General features: G+C 43.1%; 1 protein-coding gene across 3 annotated transcripts in view; it reads right to left on the reverse strand.

Annotated features, from left to right (window-relative positions):
* Positions 1-22632, reverse strand: part of LOC134565019 (RNA-binding E3 ubiquitin-protein ligase MEX3C-like) — a 51590-nt gene extending 28958 nt beyond the window's left edge. Inside the window, exon 1 of one of the 3 annotated variants that reach the window (XM_063424375.1) lies at positions 21435-22599. In XM_063424375.1, coding sequence (XP_063280445.1) covers positions 21435-22020 — 586 coding nt within the window. In that variant the 5' untranslated portion in view covers positions 22021-22599. Of the gene's footprint in view, positions 1-21434 lie in introns of all 3 variants that reach the window. The other 2 variants (XM_063424376.1, XM_063424377.1) reach the window with 2 other exon arrangements.
* Between the last annotated feature and the right edge of the window lie 1299 nt (positions 22633-23931).

Consider the following 23931-nt stretch of genomic DNA (forward strand, 5'->3'; position numbering starts at 1 on the left):
GCCCACCCAAGATTTTCTGGGAAGAGGGCTCCCGCGGCCCCGCTGACACCCCGGGGAACGACCAGGACCTGTCAAAACTATGGACAAAAAGGTATGTTTAATAAATATTGGAAATGGGTACCTTTGAACAGAGGCAGCTTGTAAGTCATAAGAGATGTCTTATGCAAAGCAGAGGCCTGACTGGGTTTTGTAAGCTCCGTGGAGTCTGGTATTTGTGATTTGTGTTTCGGGTGGTGCTGGCAGCAGCACCAGGCGTTTGTAGCCTGAGTCCCGGGGTGGGGCAGCGGCAACAGGACAGCCAGTTTTAATGTGTTCTGGGAGCAGCGGTGGCTCCGTTTGGCTCGGTTTGTGCTGAGAAGCGGCTTGGTGAGCTGCGTGTAGGTGTCAGCTGCGAGTTTTGGGACGAGAGGGGTCCCGCTGTGGGTTGCAGGAGATCGCAATTGCAGCTCGTGCGCGCTGGATGTGAGTGGAGTGTAAACGATCTTTAGTTTGTAAGTTTGCGTGCTTACACTGTAAAAATTACTGGTGTGCCGTACGCATGGTGGTTTGTGAGGATTTGTATTTTGATTTGTGTGTTTTTAGGGTGTGCTGGTAGCGTGCTGTACGTGTTTTAGAAGAATGGTGTATGTTTAAAGTGGTAAAAGAATTTTAAAACCCCCGCCTGATCAGTGGAGGGATATCTGAGTTGGTGTTTGCGAAAGTAGTGCTTATACAGTTCCTGGAATGTGTGCCATGGATAAGTACTGTGTGTGAGTTTTGTTTGTGTAGCTGGCAATGATATTTTAACCAGTGTGTTGTTAAGTAGAGAAGACAGTTGTGAGTGAATAAGCTGCTTATTTTGTGTAAAGGAACGAGTGGTGTGAAAAGTTTGAAATTACACCCGGTATCACCTCAGTAACCGGCAGAAAGATCCAAGGTTTGTAGTCTCGCACTGTGTTCTACCAGCCCCGCTCGACCCCAAAAGGTTTTGGTTGTGGGGTCTCGCCTTGACTGTGAAGGAACAGACCTGATTGCTTGTGAGGCTTTGAAATTGCCGGGGTGTGTGCAGTAGGATTTTAAACAGGAACTGGGGATTCCTGGCCACAGAGGAGTGCAGGACGGTGCGGGGCCGGGGTCGCCCCCCTGCTTCCCTCTTGTAGAGGGATTTGTGCTGTGTCTCCGCTTGAGCCCTTTGGCTTACGGCGAGACTTTGTTAAAAGTTTTTAGTTGAGTGTGTATGTTTGAGATTGTTAACATCTGGCTGAAGCCAGATATTGGTTAGTATTCTGCAAGAGCCCCATCTATACTCTAATTACAGCTCGACAGGAATTGCGTTAGGTTTTAACTGTACGCCTGCTGCAGTATGTGTAAAACTGCTTGCAGTTTTTGAGCGCATTTTTAGCTGCAGTATAGCCAGTGCAAAGTATAACAGAGGACTTGGTTCGATAGCAATTTATAATCAGCAATTTAAGCAAGGAAGAGGGGACAAGTCTGTGTGTTGTCAATTTGTTTGACTGTGTTGTGTTATTTCCTTTTAGATTAAAATAAAAAAGAGCTTTTCCCTTCCCGTGGCGTGTGTGCGTGTGTGCGTGTGTGTAAACCCTGCTTCATTCTTCAGTAAAAGTATATGCCCAAGAGCAGGAGATACAGGGAAGCCAGCAGAAATATTTAGGGTGAAGAGTGCCCAGTATATCTTTATACCAGAGGGATTTTAAAGATGGGAGCAAGTGAAAGCCAAGAGATTCCTAAAGGCAGTCCTCTGGGATGTATTTTAACACACTGGAAAGAATTCGTGGGCTATGGGGGTACAGAAACCAAAAGGGAGCTTGTTAAGTTTTGTACACAGTGGTGGCCACTGTATAGGCTGGCAGAGGGGGTGAAGTGGCCAGCAAATGGTACTCTGGACTATAAAACTCTTGCAGCTAATGCTCTTCCTATGCTGCGAACAAAAGTGGCAGGAAGTGGCTTATGCCCGTATGTTTTTTACTCTTAGGGATCACACTGAGTGGCAAAGAGATTGTAGAACGAAGCCACCATCTGATCCTTAAGTATTGGCCCTTGAAAAGGACCATAAACTTACTAAGGGAAAGCCCAAACGGTGTTGTAGCACCTGCTCAATAAATCAGAGGTGCACACATCCTGACAAGGTATACCAAGCATAGGCTTTGGAACAAGAGACACAAGACATACTTAAACCACCCCCTAAAAGGCAGGAAAGGAGGAGGGTGGTGGGGGATGCAGATTCAGAACCATCATTAACTCCAACCTCCCCCGCTTCATCTCTAGCTTCATCTTCCTTTGGAAGAACAGCAGCTGAGGAAAGGGTTTCTCCATCCACTCCTGAACCCAGGGAACCATGCAAATTTTATCCACCACTGCCTAGCAGTGACAGTGAGTGGGATGAACCTGAACCTCCCCCACCAGCTCCCAAACTTCCCCCACAAGGACCCATAGCATTAAGGACCCGAAAACAAACCAGAGAGGTCATACAAGCACCTCTAAGGCAAACAATGACCTCTGATGGAGAAACAAAATTGATTAAGATTCCCTTTTCCACGACTGATTTAGAAATTTAGGAAAAGAGTGCTAAGGGCTATCAAAGTGATCCAATAGGGGTTGATAAGAAAATAAAGTTTATGATTAAACAGCATTTACCTGATTAAGCAGACCTCCAACTGCTGCTTGATGCCCTAACAGAAACTAAGAAGCAATTAGTTTTGAAAGTAGCTAAGGATCTGGCTGAGGATGATTGTAGAACAACACAGGAGGATGTTAAAGATATATTTCCCCTCCAAGACCCAAAATGAGATCCTAATAGCGATGAGGGGTTGGGACGGTTAAAGAGATACCAGGAATTAATAGTAAAAAGGCTGGAAAGAGCAATCCCCAAAACCATAAACTGGTCAGCCCTATATGCTATCAAACAGGGCCCTTCTCAAACACCTTCTGAATTTCTAGATCACCTGCGATACGCAATGCGCCGACACACCACTCTAGATCCTGGATCTGATGAAGGGACGCAGCAATTAATAAATTTATTTTTAGGACTGTCTACAAGAGACATCAGGCGGAAACTCCAGAAGATCCAGGGTCCAAACAGCCGGAATTTAGAAGCTTTAATGGAGGAGGCCTAGAGAGTTTTTAGTAATCGGGAAAAAGAATATAAACAAAGGATGAAGAAATTAGTAGCAGTAGTAAAAGAGGGAGAAAAAAGAAAATGTGGGCAAGGTCCACCGAAACAGGGACCACCCCGACATGGAAAAGATCAATGTGCATTTTGCAAAAAATTTGGTCACTGGAAAAACCAGTGTCCAGAACTAAAAAAGGGTGATGAACATAGAAAAAGTGGTCAGAAAGGGGAGAAACTGATTGCTCATGTAAAAGAGGACTGAGGGGGACTAGAGGGCCCTACCCTAGAGGACCCTCTAGTTATAGTCAAACTAGAGAACAAAGAAACAGAAGTGAAATTTTTGATAGACCCAGGGGCAACATTTTCAGTGCTGAATAAGGCCCTAGTACCTGTAACCAGTGACTATGTTATAGTAAGAGGAGCGACTGGCCAATCTGAAAGAGCTTATTTTTGCAAACCACTGAAGTATAAATTGCGTAAACAGTGAGGAAATCACCGATTTTTATACATGCCTAAAGCTCCATCTGCACTTTTGGGCAGAGATCTGCTAGAGCAGCTGGAGGCAAAAATAACATTTAAGAATGAAGACATTATTTTAGAAGTAAAAGATCAACAATATGTAGAACTGTTAAGTTTAATGATGATAACCAAAGAAATTTAAGTTGCAAGTAAAGAGGAAAATTTCAGGAGAGGAATAGACCAAGTATTTCCTGGAGTGTGAGCTTCTGATATACCAGGAAGGGCAAAGAATGCACTACCAGTGCAGATTAAACTTAAAGAAAGAAGACAGCCAGTAAGGGTTAAACAATACCCCCTAAAGAAAGAAGATAGAGAGTAGATTAGTTTTGAAGATAAGACTACTGAGGGAGTGTCAGTCTGATTTCAACACTCCTATTTTGCCAGTGAAGAAGCCTGATGGGTCATATGGGTTAGTACAAGATTTAAGAGCTGTTAACAAGGTGACTGAGGACTTGTACCCAGTAGTTGCCAATCCTTACACCCTGTTAACCCATTTAACACCTGAATTAATCTGGTTTACCATTTTAGATTTGAAAGATGCTTTCTTTTGCCTACCTCTCCATGAAGCCAGCCAGAAAATATTTACATTTGAATAGGAAAGCCCTAGATCTGGACGTAAAACTCATCTCACATGGTGCGTATTACCGCAGGAGTATAAGAACTCTCCTACCCTATTTGGGGAGCAGCTTGCAAAAGATTTGGAGTACTGGAAACCTCCTCCAGGAGAAAAACAGCTCCTCCAGTATGTGGATGACCTCTTAATAGCCACCCAGACTCAGGAAACATGCGTAGACTGGACGGTAAGCCTCCTAAACTTTCTAGACATGCAAGGATATCGAGTATCCCAAAAGAAGGCTCAGATGGTAAAGCAGACAGTTATTTACCTGGGCTATGAAGTAAGTGCTAGACAAAGAACCTTGGGACAAGATCACAAAGAGGCAATATGCCAGACCCCAAAGCCTCAGACAGTGAAAGAACTGAGAACCTTTCTAGGCATGCCAGGGTGGTGCAGACTGTGGATTTATAATTATAGATTGTTTGTTAAACCTCTGTATGCCTTGATCACGGAAGAGAGCAGAGATCTTCAGTGGACAAAAGAAGCAACTCGAGCCTTCAACCAGCTAAAGAAGGCCCTCATGTCAGCACCAGCCTTGAGACTTCCAGACATGGGTAAGCCGTTCTTTTTGTTTTCTCACGAGAAGCAAAGAATCGCTTTAAGAATACTAGCACAAAATCTAGGCCCGTACCGAAGGGCAGTTGCTTACCTCTCCAAACAGCTGGATACAGCAGCTAAGGGGTGGCCAGGGTGTCTCAGACCCGTTGCAGCAGTAGCAGTGAACATCCAAGAGGCATGCAAGTTCACCCTGGGCCAGAAGATGACTGTGCTAGTGTCCCACACAGTGTCTACAGTCCTGGAAGCAAAAGGGGGGCATTGGCTCTCCCCACAGAGATTCCTGAAGTACCAAGCTATACTGGTAGAACAAGATGATGTTGAGATTGTAGTAACTAACATTGTGAACCCAGCTTCCTTCCTCAGCAGGAATATGGGAAAACCAGTGATCCATGATTGCCTGGAGACCATCAAAGCCACCTACTCCAGTCGCCCGGATCTGAAGGATACCCCGCTTGAGAATGCCGAGACCTGGTTTACTGGTGAGAGCAGCTATGTCATCAGTAAAAAGAGGCATGCTGGGTATGCAGTCACCACAAGCAGAGAGGTAATAGAGTCTAGACCATTACCAACAAATACCTCTGCGCAGAAGGCTGAAATAATCACCTTAATTAGAGCCCTAGAGCTGGCGAAAGGAAAAGAAATTAATCTTTATACAGATTCCAGATATAGATTTAGAGTAGTTCATGCACATGGAGCCATTCAGAAGGAAAGAGGACTATTGAACTCACAAAGGAAGAATATTAATCATGCCCAAGAAATACTGAGACTTAGATGCAGTACAATTACCTGAAAAGGTAGCCATCATGCACATTAGAGTGCACCAAAAAGTGAGCTCTGAATTAGAAGAAAAAAATATGCTGGCAGATAGGGAGGCAAAAGAAGCAACAAAAGGTAAAATACCTGATAAGACAACTGAGGCAGCATTAATTCCAGATAGAAAAATTTCTATTGAAGGTAAGCCAATATACAATAAGAAAGATAAAAAACTTATTAAGGTAAAAAAGGCAAGTTATAACCAAGAGGGATGGGCTGTAACAAAAGAAGGGAAACTTGTAGTACCCTCTTATTTGTTGTAGTCATTAGTACAGAGAGAACATGAGAAAACACACTGGGGAATAGATGCCCTGTATAACCTTTTGAAAGAAAGAATTATGGCTAGGAAATTGCAGGGCACAGTGATACAAGTAACTCATCAGTGTAGCCTTTGCCTCCGAACTAACCCTAAAAACACCCCAAAGCCTAAAGTGAGACAAATTGAGAAAAGTTGTAGACCTGGGCAACAATGGCAAATTGATTTTACAGAACTGCCCAGGAAAGGAGGGTATCGTTACCTATTGGTGCTAACTGATACCTTTTCAGGATGGCCAGAAGCCTTTCCTGCCAGGACAGCTAAGGCCCGAGAAGTAACCAAAACATTGTTGCAAGAAATAATACCACGATTTGGAGTTCCAGCCACCATACCCTCAGATAAAGGGCCACACTTTATTTCAAAAATTGTACAGCAAATAAGTCACCACCTGGGAATAGACTGGGAATTGCATACCCCATACCACCCTCAATCTAGTGGGCAAGTAGAGAAAATGAACCATTTGATTAAACAACAAATTGTGAGATTGGGGCAAGAAGCAAATTTGCCCTGGCCCCAGGCTCTCCCATTGGCATTATTGCGAATTCAGACAAAACCAAGGGCAAAAGAGAAACTAAGCCCTTTTGAAATATTGTATGGGAGGCCATATGCAGTTCAAGAGGGGACAACACCCATTCAAATAGAGAAAGAAACCCTACATAGATATATAGTAGCCCTAAATAAACAACTCAGAGAAATTGAGAGATATGTGGCTAGAGCTCAAAACAGGGAATTAGATGGGCCAGTACATGATGTACAACCTGGGGATTATGTGTACATTAAGTCTTTTGTAGAAAAGACCTTAGAACCACAGTGGGAAGGACCATTCCAGGTGCTCCTCACTACCTTCACTGCAATCAAGATCAAAGAACAGGAGGTCTAGATCCATCACTCCCGAGTGAAGAAAGCCCCAGAGGGAATTTGGAAGGTCACACCAGGCGATAACGAACTGAAGCTGAAGCTCACTCAGGACCACAAATAAATAGACTAATAATTATTATAGACATTATGTGGAAAGTTATAACTATTGTAGTAATTACCTTAGCCATAACAAGAGTCAACGCAATACCACGTAGGTATAATGTGACTGGGATATATCGGTGCCAAGGAAGAGCTTATGACCCTTACTCTTGTAAGGCTTTAAACAAGATGCTAAAAGTCACGAATGCAAGCTTGTAAGAAAGAAAAAATGTTTAGAGATGTAAATATGCATTCGTACAGGATGGGTTCCATGAGGCGTACCACCCACCCATGAGACCCATCCAGATTAGTCCTGAATGCTGTGACAAATGCTTGAGTAAATGTCCTCAGTTTAGGCTCAAAACAGAGGAGTGTAAGATAAGAAGGTAAGATATTGACTTTAACATCACCCAGGTATGTACTGAGCTCCATAAGGACCAGACCGAGATTACTCCACCAGTGCCAAGAAAGGCTGTGATCACCCAGATGCCAGCTATTCCAGAAGTAGAGGAACAAATAACTCCTGTAGTTACCAGAATCGGGCCATATGCTATTAAGAAGACAGCAGTTCAAAAGCTAATAGTTAACCCAAAGTAGTCTTTGAAATGAGTAGAAATAAGAGTACAGGTAAATGCTTCTCACGTTCGGCCAGAATGTGCCCCATTTCTCAGGAACTCCTTTAGGGATTGGGCCACTTGGCACCAAAAAAGTATGCCTCCTAATTTTAGGAGTAAGAGGGATCTCACTGGGTTGCTAGAGACAAGACTGGGAGTGCTGAACACAATAGATTCAGAAGTGCTGATGAATAAACTAACCTCAGTAAGGAGCGATTTAGTCAAACTACAACAACCTTTGCAATCCTCTCTACTAGCACTGGGTAACAATCATTAGAAATTGACCCAAATATTACCAGAATAAGAAAATACAGAGAAGCGAGATCATGAAGTAATAGTTAATGCGCTAGGTACAGCTAGTGAAAACATCTCGCTGGCTCTAGGGTGTACTCAAGCACAACTGTGGATGCAACCAGTAGCTGCTGCAGTTATCAGGGAAGGTAGAGAGGGAACATTCCCTGCTAAAATTCGCAAGATTGTTTGAGACGATGCCTCTGATATGGAGAGAGAATTTCAGTCTTGGTAGATGTTAGTCCATTTCACCTATAACCCTGTGACTGGTATGGTGACAGCCTTTGTTTGAACTATACACAATGCCTCAGTGGACCTAATACATCCAATAGTCCCCTTAAGATTAAACCATGAGGGAACGGTATTGTACCCTTCCGAACACAGGATGTGGGCACGAGAAATTGAAGGAAAATGGCAAACTGTTAATCTAGAGCCCTGTACTGTGAGGAGACAACTAAGATACATATGTGAAGAGACATTAGAAGGTGACAAAGACACTTGTTTGGATACAGACCAAAGTATTTGTCACTTTGAAACGCATCCAGGCAAACAGACAACTTCACTTGTGTATACAGGACAAGGTTGTGTCTGTTTTAGGACTGCATGCCCCATCATAAGGATAGACAACCAAATTATAGATGAGACTCAGTTCAATTTGTGTGTTTGCAATTTTGTTAGAATTAAAAGATGTGATTTTTCCTATCGGGTACCTGTAATATCACATCAATATATAAAGGCCAACCTAGCCACTGTGCAGGAGATACTGCCTGTGCCCATAGGAATGAATTTGACTTTAGTTGCTCAATTGTTAAAACATCACGAATTGAGAGAAATATTAAAAGAAATTAGAGATGGAGAGAACAAGACATTAATTACAATACATCATGACACTGAGACCATCAAAAGGGTTTTTAAAAGGCTTGAAAGACACTTGTCTCATCATTAGTAAGATGTGCTTTTTGGGTGGTCACCAACAGCAGCTGGTATACTGAATGCCTTAGTCCACCCTATAATTGTGTTTGCTTATTTTAGTCAGCATAAGTTTAGTATTATCTGTTGTAATACTTGTTTAGAATTGGAGGATGCTACGACGAGTAGCAGCTTTAACATCACTATCAAAGGCGTATGGCTTAGTCTTGAGAGACACCAGCCGTACGGCTTAGATAGATGAAGAAGATGCTATATACTGAGTAAAAGAATTTACTCATTTCAAAGAAGAAGTGGGGAAATGAGACACTAATTTTGAAGCTTAGAGAAAAGCTAAGGTTACAGTTAACAATAGATGTTGCTGATTTAGCTGAAATGAATAGATAAACTTTGCTGAAATCAGTTAAAAGTTAGAGGATGGTTAGAAGAAACCGGATTTAAGATAAGCTACCCCGGATCTAATAACTCATTGCTTGTCAAACAGAGTAACTAATCAATACAACACCTGACCTCCTGTTTCCAGAAACCCACTGAAATAGTCCTGGAAAACAAGAAACAGGGAGTTCTACCAGGCATCAATCACATCTGCATTGAAAAGGTTGAAAGTTTAGAACGAGGAAGACTCGTTTTACTTCCTCCCTTTTGGTAACCACTCCTCACAAAAAGACCACCAACCCATTTCAGAGAACAAACTACGCATGCTTAATAGCCTTTTTGTCAATTAGCATACGAAGCGGAGAAGAGGAAGTGACAGGGGTATGAATATGCATTTGTATTTTGTGTATTCAACATTTTTGTAAATAAAAGGCTTTGTAATTATCTGTAATCTTTACAGTGCGCATCAGGGAGCGATCCCATGCGCTGCCCGGCGTCGCAATAAACATACACTTTCTAACTTGAACTGTTAGAGGGTCTTTTGTCCGTCACAGTTGAATATTGATATTAGATTGATATTCATATTTTAATAAATCACTTCAATGTTTTCATCAATCCCGAATCCCTCAGTTCAGTCAGAACAGCCTGGCTAGCCAGGCGAGCAAATGCTGAACCCAGTCGGTTCAGCGATAGTGCCATGCAGCGGCGGAACAGCAACATTGCAATGGATCTCCAGGCAGACTACTTTCACAGCTTCAACAACAAAAACAACAACAACAAAGCAAGCTTTCATCAACTACTGAAGACAACAAAGTTCAAGATGTTCTAGCTCAGAAACAGCAGCAAACATTCATCGTTGATGACAACAAATTGGTTCAAACTCCACATGATTTTTGGACTGCAGCACAAGCTTCTTTTTCCACTCCATCATAATCATTTTCATTTTCAAAAGATTTTTTAAAACAATTATTTCTTCAGTTGAAAGACTGTGCTCTGGAATTTTATCCGAATTTAGCAATGCATTTCCCTCAGTAACCCCTTCCAGCATAAGGTAGCCACACCCTTTCTGAATCCTTTGCAAATAATCCCTACACATTTATACCAAGGCTACCTGCTGGGTCAGTGGCAATTCCAGCCGTGGATTTGCCTTCACTGTGCCACATACGTATTATGTGCAGCACAGAGAAAGCAATTCCCCAGTCCTCATACAGGAGGGGGGAAAATGATTTACAATTTCCACTCCTCATCCAGGAGAGGGAGAAAAGCCAGAAATGTCAGCAAGCTCCAAAATGGAAGAAAGAGCATCATGGCAACAGCAACTGAATCACATTCCTGCAGATTCACAGGATGAAAGAATTACCACAGACTGGAAAGAAATCAAGAAGAAAGCAATGAAAGAACAGAGCTTTGATATAGTGAAGTATGGAAAGTCTTGTATTATCAATGACTTAGGATTTACAGGATGCAAATCCAAGATGGGAGCAATCAGATCACAATGTGCTCAGAGACTGGAGAAAAGTGATGCAAGAAAATGGTTTGAAATCTCTGTACTTCAAACAGTTTTTGAAGGAATGCTAAAATGGAGGAAAGCCCTCGAGGAACTGAGGAACAGATACCAAGGAGGAGTGAAAGCAACTCTCGCCATGTTGAACAAGTGAACAATGAAATAGCAAAGCTACAGTTGCTTCAATTCCTTGCATTTGCAAATGCCAATGCAGAATGCAGATGCAATCATCAGCGCAATGCCTGGTCGACCATCTCTGGCAGGCATCTGAAGAAAGCAGCTGGAAAGGATCCCCCGAGCCCAGGATGAAGGAATTCTCGCAGCACCTCAACAAGTGCTTCAACAGAACAAGATGTGGACATCGTAAGACCAGAAGAAGAAAATACAGTCATTCGTCCCTTTGTTGTGGAGCAATCCATCACAGTGTGGGAAAGAGACATCCTATCATAAAGAAGATAAAATAGAAAATTAAATGGAAATGAGTTTCTAGCCGGAGTTACTCATGTGCAAGTTTGAGTTAATTATGTTTCAACATCTTAGCATTGTTGAGAATGATTTTTGTATGTTTTGGTTTGAGTTTGAGTTAAATATTTTTAATTATAGTATTTTAACATTTCTATCAAGTTTGGGCCGTGATGAGTTTAAGTTAGGTTTATATTTGAGTTTCATGAAGTTTAATTAGTAATGAATTTCTATTTTAGTGATTTGCTATATATGAATTTTAAAAGGTTACTACAATTTGTAGGTTTTTTATCAAGATTTGTTTATGTTGAATTTAAGTGTAGTTTAATTTCAAAGGTTATTTAAAGTTTAGAAAAAGTGTGTTTGTTTAATTTGCAAAATTCAGTTATTTCTTTTCAGAAATGAAACAGTCTCAATTGAAATGATGATGGAACACTGATAAATAAGGTTGATTTTATTGTTGGTTGTGAATTGTTTCAGTTTTTTGTGTTTCATTTTGAATTCATAAGTGTATGAGTCTAGAAATATATTTTGTTGAAATGTTAAGCACTAAAAAGGCATTTGTCATTTTTTAATTTTTCTATTTGTTTTTTAGCCATTTAAGCATTTCATAATTGCTGTTGTTGAAAAATGTGTTGTTAAATGCAAGTCAGATTTTTTTCTTAAGTTTCATTTGAGTATATGGTTTGTTTCTTTTGCAGTCAATTTTGTATATTTTATACAATGTTTTCCAGACTGCATGCCGTTTTGAAGTTTCATTTGATTTTTTCGCTGTGTTATGCATTTCTTTTTGAATGAGATTTTGGGTTTGTTTTGGTACCTCTTGTGTGAGTAAAGGCACTGCATTTCAGTTTGTTAAATTTTTAATTATTTTTCAGAAGGTCTTGGAGAGAGATACCTGAAGCATCATTGATGATGCTTCCATCAGCTGTTGATCCTGTAATTGTTCCAACTGGCATTTCTGTCTTCAGGAAGTGTCAGAAAGGATGAGTTCCTGAGTGATCTGATCAATTTTTCATCTTAAGTTTTAAGTGTTTATTTTGTGTGAAAATGTTATGAGAGTTTGTTGTATTTGGGGGATTTTTTTCATTGTTGTTAGAGGTTTTATTTAAAGGATATATTAAAGAGCATCACTCCAACTTGAAGTTTGGGTCCTGGCCAGACTCTGATTTTAACTTGGACGGATGTTGTTTGCCAACAAAGCCCAGAGGTTTCTGCACCAAAAAATAATATGCAAGTTATCTTGACTTGGCAATTTGATACTACTAATATAACAGCTGAATCAACTTTGAGGTGAGACCTGATGACCTTGCCCAGGAAAGGGTATCAGGATCTTCGCTGAAGGAAAGTGTTTCAGCAGTTTACAGTCTCTGAGGTGGTGGCAAAAATGCTTAATTTATGCTTCATTTTCATTGGTATGCTGAATTTAGTCTTTGTGTTGTGCATTCTTGTCATTAAAGTCTTTTGTCATGTTTTATAGTACTCATGTCATGTTTTATATCAAAAAAAATTTAAATAACCTTCATGGTTCAAAAGGAGAGGGGAGGAATGTTGAGTGGAAATTTAAGCAGAATCCTGAATGTTGAGGAAAATTTAGTATGTTTTAAACTTTTGATAAGTTCTTTTGCAGAGTCCACTTCACCGAGCATCAAGTGGAACTTGAAGAGAAAGGTGAAGACAATCCTTTAGTCTTGAGCAAAAACCCAGAGAAAGGATGGATTGGAAAATCATTCAAACTGAAGGCTTGGGGCAGGGATTGTGCTTGTGTTTTCACAAGAGCTGAAAATGAGCATCAGCAAGGCACGAGAACCTCTGCCAAAGTCAACGGCATCAGACGCTGGTCCCAGAAATGGAGAAGCGAGCACGCAGACGTGAGCTGGTGTCAAGACTGTGGACATCTCTTCATTTGGTGTGCAAAAGATTTTGGGACTTGGGATTTCTTTTGGGACTTGAGTGGTGTTGCATTTCAGAGATTCCCACAGAGTGAGGCCTTTGAACATGCAGTTCAATCAAGTGTTATACAGTGTTCTCACTGATTGCCTTGAGCAGTGGGGTGGTTTAGCCCATGATTCAATTAAGGGAGAATGGTTGGGAAACTCTGGCCAATGCATCAGAGTTGAACATCTTTCGTTTGATATACTCAAGATCAGGCAAACTCTTTTCAACATGTTTTATGAGTTTGTTAGCAGGCAGGTGATCGAGCAGGTAGTCGATCCCAGAGGACATCCCTCCAGCAATTTCACAGTTCATTTTCAAACTAGTGGACAAATGGGATGTTCGAATGAAATTCTTTTCTGTGGTTCTTTGTGAACCCCAGGAATGAGAAATTTTTGGTTCAGCAAAAATGAATTTTTGCAAAAAATTTGATCTTTCCTGGAGTGACACAAAAGAGATAACATCATAGACGTCACTCCAAATCATATGATTTGTAAAAGTGCATCATCTTGGTGTAACTACACTGAGATGTCAGATAAACTATCAAGCCAGGTTTCAATGCAATCACCACAAGGGATCTTTTTCATTTGTGAAGACAGGATTTAGTCTGTGATCCCTGCAGATGTCAAGGGTGGTCCATGCAGCAATGGGAGACTTTCTTTGTTAACACCCAGCATGACATTGATAAAAAAGCAAGAGATAAAAGATGTGTTGAACAATATGATCCAACGTGTGATGGCAACAAGGATAGCATCAGGGATGATTTTAACACAGTTGGATCAAAGGGGCTGTTGGCAGAACAAGTATGCCCATGCCACTTCTCTTGCACTGAATGATTTGTTAACTGATATTGACAGTGTGAGACGAAAACAGAACAGCAATTGATTATTCATTGCTAGAGCATGGACATGAGTGGATGAGTTTGAGGAGATATCATGAGAACATAAGACAATTGGAAAAAAGGGTGTGAACCAACTAATATGAGAACTGAGCCTTGGATGGATGGAGTGTTCAATTTGTTTAACCTTTTATCATGGTAGAGGGAACTTCTGAAAGTATGTGTATATTTCTTGCTGAGGCTCGTGATTCTTCTGATGTTTGTGCCGTGTTTGCTCCAATGCATACGGTGGGCCATGAACAGAGTTGTCAGAGAAGCGTTTTTGGTGCAAACAGGAGGGGGAGATGTTGGAGTCCAGGACATCCCTCTGGCCACCCTGGAGGGTTTGGAGACCGGACAGGGGGGTCTGGGATCTGTACAAGGGCGTCAGCCAGCCTCACACAGAGCCCAGGAGGACACTGCCTCTGATCCCTGGCCATGGGAGTGAATGCCCACAATGTATGAAGAATCACAAGCCAAAAGAATTCAAAATAAGTAGTAGTTAGTTTATCACAAAGTGTAAATGTAGAATCGAGGATTCTCAGTATATGGGTTTGAAGAGGCAATATGGAGGAATTGGGGAGTGGTCCTGTCCTCCTTGTTCTTGTTCTCATCCCCCATTTTCTGCTAAGTTGTATCACAAGGATATGTTTAGAGTAGAAATGACATGTTAACATAGGTAGTAAGTATTGGTAAGATTTTGTAAATAAAAAGTATGTTGTGGACGGTGGTTGAGTCAGGGAGACCGTACATAAAGTCCGGGACCCTCTGATCCACCCCAGTCTGCCATGTGTCCTGCTCTTCTGGGGATGCCTTGCAGAGCTGAGAAAGAATTAAGAGATAATGAAAGAATAAACAACCTTGGAAACACACACTGGCAGACTCAGCTTGTCTTCTCTAGCTCTGGCGCTGGACTTTTGGGGTGAGAAAAGCTCGAAAACCCTATATACTTCAGGGAAGAGCAACCCCGAGGAGAATCTCGGGGAAAAGCAACCCCGAGAGAGTTGGATCTTTGCATAGCACAAACGACAAATAACATAAGTGAAATCACATTTGTTACAAGGTATCAGAGCAACAGGCCACTGAAAATTTAGCAGTAATTTCAGACTGTGCCAGGCCACAGTATGCTCACATGTTTCAGATCCTGGAGTTCCAGGCTCTAAAAATGACAAGACTTCAACTACCTAGAAAAATAGCTTTTCAACAAATAGCTTAAGTTTTATTTCAGTCTTTAGAACAAGCCATTTAATATAGCATTTAATAACTGGCTTGTTATAGAAGATGCAAAAAAATAATCTGAAGTCTAATTGCCTTTTTCACTTAACTTAGTTGAACCTGTGGTCTTTGTTGTCTGTGGCAATCAGTTGGCACCGAGATAGATGACAACTTCTGTCATACAAATTAAACTTATCTATGAAAGTAGAAATCTTAAAAATCCAGTATAAAAAAAGCAACAAACATGCAGTTCAGGTTAGTTAGCTCTACTTATGCTGACTATGCCTTACAGATAATTAATAACCAGTCAAGGCTATGTAAGTACTCTAAGTAAGTAATTCAGTAATACTATTATCACAACACATTGAGAGATAAAACCAGATATTCAGTATTTTTGGAAAGGACTATAATTAATCCTCCGATAGATAAATACAGTACATAGAGATCCTAATAAAAAAGTCTAGTATTATATTAGTATTATTATATTTTATTATAGTTAGCTATAGGATTGTTTTAGCACTTTTCCACTACCTAAGAGTGACAGCTATTGCTTTTATTTGGCTGTTCAGCTATGTTAGTTATCAGCTACCAACTTAACAGAACTATGTTTTTGTTTTAATTTCCAGGATTATTTTAAGCAAAGTAATATTTTGTTCAAGAGCTCACATTCAAAAACAAAGAACAAAAAAGAGTCCAGGATCATGAAATCTGCATAAAAGTGTTGCTTTAGAGTTAAGCAGCTCCCAACTCTAGTGATGTTTTAGGGAGAAAATCCACTACTGTCAGTTTTATCGAAGATATAAACACAGAAAAATCACATTACTTGGATAGTCAAAGCACTGGAATGTATTAAATATATTCCAGCAATCACTATCTGAAGACAGTTAATATAATCAGGGATGCAGCATCTCTACAGGACAGACTTTGTCCCTTCCAGCATCTTTCAGGTTTTGTGCTTGTCTTTAGACACTACCCCTCTTTTTGCATTATTCAAAAGAGATGTTAGTGTTTAAATGTTACTTCAAGTGCAAAGTGCAGGAGGCACTGAAGACTTAGCATCACCAACGTTACATAGGGAAAACAGTTTTCAGGTGATCCACAGAAGACTTTCACAAGTCCTTCACATGATTTCGAGATTAAAACAAAACCTAACTTAGACTTCTGGAAGCTTTTTAAGTCTGGATACATGCTTATTTAATTCCAGCTTTTCTCATGCAAACAAGGTCACCTCCTCAGCAACACAGCTTTTATGCTACCACTTCTCAAGAGCACTTTCTCTAATTTGATTTTATTTTTTAAACCAATGCAACTTTGTGCATGCAGGATTTTCAGCTGCTGACAGCAAAGGAAGTAGCTTTTCTGCTCAGCATGATGACTGGCCAAGAAGCAAAGGGTGGATTTAACAGCTAGTTCAAATTCATACAGGAAGCCTGTACACTGTCAGGAATGGAATCTAGTTTTCCTGGCTCCCAGTTGCATGTCTTTACAAGAAAAGGATACAAAAATCTTTTCCTTTGTTGTTCACCTTTGAGATTTTTCTACCTCAAGGACTACAAAGAAATATATTGCACTACCCCAACAAGTGTCTGTTAACTTCATTTTTCGGGGGGCAAGAGGAATAAGAAAAGGTTGAGAACATTTAAGATTAATAAAAATAACATTAAAAATAATTTTGAAAAGGCACAAAAAGCTGCCAGGTTTCAGAAATAATACACTAAGGAGCACTTAACTATTCATGAAAGTCTTAAGCCTTTTCCAGTGATGTAAATGCTTCCAGCAGCAACACACTGAACTAGTGTCACAGTAACCCAGCAACCTCCAACATAGTTTCAACTATCAACCACAAGGTACATTTCAAGCACTCCACACCTTCTATAGCTATGGCATCCCACATCTGTGCACAGCTACCAGCAAAAATGCCCACATGAGACCCTGGGCTGCAGCAAAAGACATGCCCAGCAGGTCGAGGGAGGTGATTCTCCCCCTCTACTCTGCCCTTCTGAGACCCCACCTGGAGCACTGTGCCCAGGTCTGGGGTCCTCAGCACAAGAAAGTTGTGGACCTGTTAAGAGTGGATCCAGAGGTGGCCACAAAGATGATCAGAGGATTGGCACACCTCTCTGCTATGAAGACAGGCTGAGACATGGGATTGTCCAGCACGGAGAGGAGAAGGCTTTGGAGAGACCTCATTGCAGCCTTCTAGTACCTAAAGGAGATTTATAAAAAGGAGGGAGAGGGGCTCTTTATACAAGCAGATAGTGACAAGACAAGGGGCAATGGTTTTAAACTGAAAGAGGGGAGGTTTAGAGGAGATATTAGGAAGAAATCCTTTACTCAAAGGGTGATGAAGCACTGGAACAAATTGTCCAGAGAAGCTGTGGATACCCCATCCCTGGAAGTGTTCAGAGCCAGGTTGGATGGGACCCTGAGCAACCTGATCTAGTGAAAGGCGCCCCCACCCATGGCAGGGGAGGGTTGGAACTAGATGATCTTTAAGGTCCCTTCCAACCCAAACCATTCTATGATTCTAATCTGGAATCCAGCAACCTAGAGCAGGGCTGTGGGAACACCACTGCCTTAAGTGCTATATTTATTTCTGAAACACACACAATTGAAAAAATGTTAAATGCGTGCACCATAAGGTCTTTGCTTGTTTACAGCTTGCTTAGGACTCAGAAGTTCCTTTGGTCTGGTAAAGTGTCTAGAGATTCTCTTCCACTGGGCAAAATATTAAATTTGGATAACGAGTACTGTGGAATTATGATTATCATTACTTTTTCAGTTAGGACTTAGAAAAATCATGCTCTCAGTCACAGGAGTGAGGCCTCAAGCAAAGCCTAGATCAAACTCAGCATTCCTGGTATTTCACAGCTGATGTTTTTAGGCTGCAGACATTTCAAGTTCTTTTTATACCTCAGACAGCAACAGAAAGAATATAAACTTAATCTTTGTGGAAATCTATCAGAAGTAGCATTTCAATCTCATCACCCTTACATAATTAGATATTAAAGTACTGCAGTATAGAGGAGTCTGGCATAAAACTTATCTGAATTCATTCAAGATAATCCTGGGAAGATCATGGAACAGATCCTCCTAGAATCTATGCTAAGGTACGTGGAGGACAAGGAAGTGATTCAGGACAGCCAGCACGGCTTTACCAAGGACAAGTCCTGCCTGACCAACTTAGTGGCCTTCTATGATGGAGTGACTACACCAGTGAACAAGGGAAGGGCTACAGATGTCATTTATCTGGACTTCTGTAAGGCCTGTGACACAGTCCCACACAACATCTTTCTCTTTAAATTGGAGAGAGATGGATTCGATGAGTGGACTGTTAGATGGATAAGAATCTGGTTGGACAGTTGCATCCAGAAGGTAGCGGCCAACAGCTCAGAGTCCCGATGGACATCAGTGAAAAGTGGTGTCCCTCAGGGGTCTGTACTGGGACCAGTGTTATTTAGAATCTTCATTAATGACACAGACAAAGGGGTTGAGCGCACCCTCAGCAAAGTTGCAAATGACACCAAGCTGAGTGGTGCTGTTTACACTCATGAAAGATGGAATGCCATCCAGAGGGACCTGGACAAGCTTGAGAAGTGGGCCCATGAGAATCTCATGAGGTTTAACAGGACCAAGTGCAAGGTCCTGCACCTGGATCAGGGCAATCCAGGCTGGGGGATGAAGAGATCAAGAGCAGCCCTTCTGAGAAGGACTTGGTGCTGGTGGATGAGGCTGGACATGAGCTGGCAATGTGCACTTACAGCCCAGAAAGCCACTTGTATCCTGGGCTGCATCAAAAGCAGCATGGGCAGCAAGGCAAGAGAGGTGATTCTGTCCCTCTACTCTGCTCTCATGAAACCTCACCTGCAGTGCTACATACAGCTCTGGGGTCCCCAGCACAGGAAGGACATTGACCTGTTGGAGTCCAGAGGAGGCCACCAAGATTATAGGGATGAAGCACCTCTCCTATGAAGAAAGGCTAAGAGAATAGGGATTGTTGAGCCTGGAAAAGAGAAGGCTTTGGGATGACCTAATTGTGGCCTTCCAGTACCTGAAGGGAGCCTACAAGAAAGATGGAGAGAGACTATTTACAAGAGCATGTAGTGACAGAACAAGGGGGAATGGATCCAAACTGAGAGTATGTTTAGATTAGATATTAGAAGAATTTCTTTCCTGTGAGGGTGGTGAGGTACTGGAACAGGTTGCTCAGAGCAGCTGCGGATGCCCCATCCCTGGAAGTGTTCAAGGCCAGGTTGGATGGGGCTTTGCGCAACCTGGTCTAGTGGACACTATGATAATTTAATCAGCTGGTTAGGATGTCTGCTAGGAAGAGACTATGTGTCTTCATTTTTACAGAGAGCAGAATGATCTGTGAAGGATGCAGCTCTGACCCAGCCTTGCTCAAGGCAGACCAAGCTGCACTACAACTGACAATACTTTGTGGGCTAAGGCACAGACACATGCAAAGCAAGTAGATGAGAAAGCAAGAGCCTCTAACCCATGCAATGAGCCAGCACAGTTCTGGATCATAAAAGGGGATGCAAGGACTAGTATGTCTTAAGACATTTGACAAATATTTAGTGGAACTAATACAACTTACATAAGGCAGTCTTTAAGCATAAGTCTCCCATGAATGAGAATTTTGAAGTGCCTCCTTGCATAAAGCTTTCATGCAAGTATATTTGGTAACAATTTTTTTAGCTCTCTCTCCACTCCTGCTCCTTCTTCTTTTGTAGCCCTAATTCTCTGTATTATAAAATCCCTCCCCATCAAGGCTAAATATTTTATCACAAGCCAAACAGTATGACACCAGATGAAAAATAAAAGCAGAAGCAGCAAATGAACCCTCAGGAACAATGATCCTATTTTTATGCAAACCCCATTATCTTATCTTTAAGTGACTCGAAGTAGTGAAAAATATACTACAGAGAACAACCCTGATCTGGTGGAGAATAAACATGGCAGCCTAATTAGTCCTTGAAGCCAAATAGTTTCTATTTCTCCTTTAGAGGACTGTAGCAATCATGGTTTTCAGTTCTGTTTTCCACCCACTCCCCTGTCCTCTGCCCACCATCCCCAGTGACACATGAACAGTCTTTAGAAATTGAAACACCATTTCTTGGAAAAGAAATTTTCTGCTTGAACAGAACATACTTTTCTGCATCAGAGGAAGCTACCTGCAAATTTCTGCTGCACAGCCTTCTATTCTCCTTTGATACATACAGCAAAAACCCCACCCTTAACTGCTAAAAACCTAAAATAAATGTAGAAAGAGAAAACAAGTCTGCCTAAGCATTGGTGCTTGGTGGGCCTTTCTTTAGTACCACACTAGTTTAGATCAATCTTACTATTACTTCCATACTCAAGGGAAAAAAACAATCCAAAGCCACACTGGTATAGAGAGACCAGGCAGCATAACTAGTGGCTCATTATCAGAGCTCATCAGCAAATGAGACATACCACCTCCAAAACAATAAAAATAACAGAAAGGGAAGAGACAGTGGCAACTTCATTGTCTGCATTTCCACATCTACACCTGACACTGCTCAGTGCTTCTCTCAATATATAAAAAGGGCTTTTAAAATTAGGTTCACCACTAGAAAGCTGGTGCAAAACATCTTTCTAACTCCTCCAAGCACCACTCCCACAAGACCACATGAGAGGCACAAAATGAAGGTGACATCACTGATATGATCTCATCCTAATGACATAATAGAGACCCACCGACTGTAGCAACAGCAATCAACACGAAGCCATAACCCGAACAGAAAGACAATGGCTTTCACACAGAGGAGGGCTAAACATGACTCCTTTCTCCATCTAGTTGACTCCTCAGGTCTTTGTAATCGGTGAGCACTATGAAAAGCTGTAGGAAGTGTCAGCCCATACCTTGCTCTCCAAAGCAAATGACAGCCCTTCCCTCAAAAGTCTTTGTAAAATACAGTACTAAGTTCTTACAGTGAAAGGCAGCTTCTCACTAAAGACCACGAGCCAAGTGGCACCAAAGAGCAAAGCCTATGCCAACAACTACCTGTACGTTGCCAAGCTATCCACTGCATTTTACAGCTCAGATAAACAAAAATAGGTCTGAGCTAATCCAGTCCTTGCTCTCACCTTCTCAAGCAGGGCTGGCCTGGTGCCAGCATCCTATCCCCCATGGGGAAGCCGGGGTCTGGGAGGGAGAGGTCATCCCCAGGGGGCATAAAGCTACTACCGAGGCAAGGGGCTCTTGCAGCTGGCCCCGAAGGGGCACGCCCCAGGGGCGTGCAGGGACAGGCCTGTCACGAACCCCGAGGAAGGACAGCAGGCCCAGGCCGCCCCACACCTCATCCAATCCTCCACTCACCCTGGCGGCCCACGATCTCAGCCACATGCTCAGAGCTGGGCACGGGCACGCACTCGGTGGTGTTGACGCTCTTTCCGCGGAGCAGCGCCTTCTGCTCACCGCTGAGGCCCACCTCACCGCCGGCACTCAGGCCGCCGCCGTAAGCGTGGGACAGCATTGCCGCCATCACGCCCTCAGGATCGTGCGCCCCCGCCGCTGCCTCCTGCTCATCGAGAGCGGGCGAGAGCAGGACGGATCCCAACGCCGGCAGCAGCGGGAGGGGCTGAGAGGGCGAGGAAGACGTGGAGAGCAGCAGCAGCGCGGCCAGGTGGTCCTCCTCGTCCTCTTCTTCAAGCTCCAGATCTCCCTTACCCCTCGCCGCCGCCTCCCCCGCTCCGCCAAGCCTCGGCTCCCCGAGGGAGTCGGGCGGCGGCGCCAAGACCGCCCGCTGCCTGCCCCCCCCCATCACTCCGCTGCCTCCAGCGGGCAGGCTGTGGTGGCGGAAGCCGGAGCCGGAGATGTGCTGCTGGAGCAGCGGCAGCGGGTGGGAGGGGAGGTGCGGCAGCTCGGCGGCACAGGAGGCCGCTGCGGCGCTGCTGCTCGGCATGGCAGGGGAGGCACCGCAGGCCGGGCAGGGCCTAGCGGCGCAGAGCCACCATGCCGTGAGGAGCACGACCCGAGCCCTAGGGCCACGCTCTCAGCACGCCTTTTGCCCCATAACTCTCCCCACGGCAGGACCACAGACGGCGCTGGAACAGGGGGAGTAGCGGAGAGGAGGTGGTCCTGCCCCGTGCTCGCTGAATCGCCATTGGGCGGCAGAGCCGGTTCCTGGGCGGTGCCATGGGTGAATAGGGCCTGCGGGGTGTAGGGAGGCCCAGCCCTCCGCTCCGCCCGAGGACCCGCCGCCTCAGCGCTTCGGTGAGTCCTGGGACGGTGGGATGCTGTGAGCTAAGGTCCGGTGAAACAGGGTGAGCCCCAAAACTGACAAAATTAAAACCCAGAAGTCTCTGATGGACATGGTGCCATCTTTCCCCTCATACACTGTGTTGTGTGTTTCCCCGCTGAGGTAAAGGCTCTGTGATTTGCCAGTTACCATCCCTAACAGAGCTCATCTCCCTTCTCCGTGCTAAAAGCAAAGGCAAATGACCATGGACATCTTAATACAACCATAATAAGATGCTTGAAAGTGATCTCTCAGTTAGTTGCTTTATTAAACAGAACATCTTCAAGGGCAGCCCAATGTGTCAGGGACATGGTATGAGCACTGTGGCTTGAACAATTTATAGCCCATACTACAAATTAGAATCCAATAAAGCTTTTATAAAGTCTGCTTTAGGAATATCAAGTTCTTTCTACAGTGCTCATATTTGAGGTGCTAGACTTGCATAATGACTTTGCAGTCAATAAAAAAATGTGTAATTCTCCAAACTTCTATCCATATTGGTTGTAAAATAGTTACACGAATCTATTGTCTGAAGCAGTAGGCAGTACGGAAGGATTATGGGGTATATCAAATGTAGGTGCAGGTGTAGGCCAGTTAATGTAGCTGAAGTTCTTCTTGGTTCACTTCCATTTGCTCTTTTGAATGGCAAAATGAGCTCAGCTTCAGGGCCGTCGCTGCAGTGGCAGCAACATGACTTCACACACAACAAATGCTCCCCATAAATCCTACATGGCGACTCCTACCAAGGCCAGGTTGGATGAGGCTTTGAGCAACCTGGTCTAGTGGAATGTGTTCCTGCCCCTGGCAGGGATCTTTACAATTCCTTCCAACCCAAACTTTTATGAACAAGTTTATATGTTAATCAATTGTTACCATGTTCTGTTAATTGTTAAATGTTACCATGTCAAGTGTTGATCACCAAGATGAATGCATAGACTCTGTTAATCACCCATATTGTTAATTACCCTGACAAATAGTCCTTTACCTGTACCCTTTTCCCGTCAGGTATAGTCTCTGCTTCCCAAAGTAGCACATAATATGCAAATAAAAAGGCCACTAGGCACACTGGGTACTACTTAGAACAAAAACCCTTTGAGACAACAAGCCAATGCAAAATCTGAGACTAGAAGTAGAACCCCCAGACTGGTGTAGCAGCAGAGAAGATAGGACCACCAACCAAAACAACTCCACCATGTCGCCGTGACCTAAACAGTTCTTCATCTGCAGGACCCCCCCCCCCCCCCCCAGAGAACAAGCTCCCCAGGAATTCCCAGGCACGCCCATGAGGACGGAAGCCCCAGCTCTTCTGCGTAGCAAAGCTGCCCACCTCCTCCTCGACGTTGCTGAAGGGAGCAGCAGCAGTGAGCGCGACCCCGCGGGCCCCCACCCAGAGCTAATTTCTTAATAAAGGCAATAAAAAGGAGCAGGTCTCCTTGCCCTTTTTATTTCACCTGGATGATGGTGGAGGGTTAAAATAATAATTTCTGTTTAAGCTAACTGCGGGTAGTTGGGGGAAGGTAGAAGACGCACAATCTGAACTTTACAGATAGCTTGGAACAAACGTCACCTTCTGCA

The sequence above is a fragment of the Prinia subflava genome (genome assembly GCF_021018805.1).
Source record: "Prinia subflava isolate CZ2003 ecotype Zambia chromosome W unlocalized genomic scaffold, Cam_Psub_1.2 scaffold_31_NEW, whole genome shotgun sequence".
NCBI classification, from domain to species: Eukaryota; Metazoa; Chordata; class Aves; order Passeriformes; family Cisticolidae; genus Prinia; species Prinia subflava.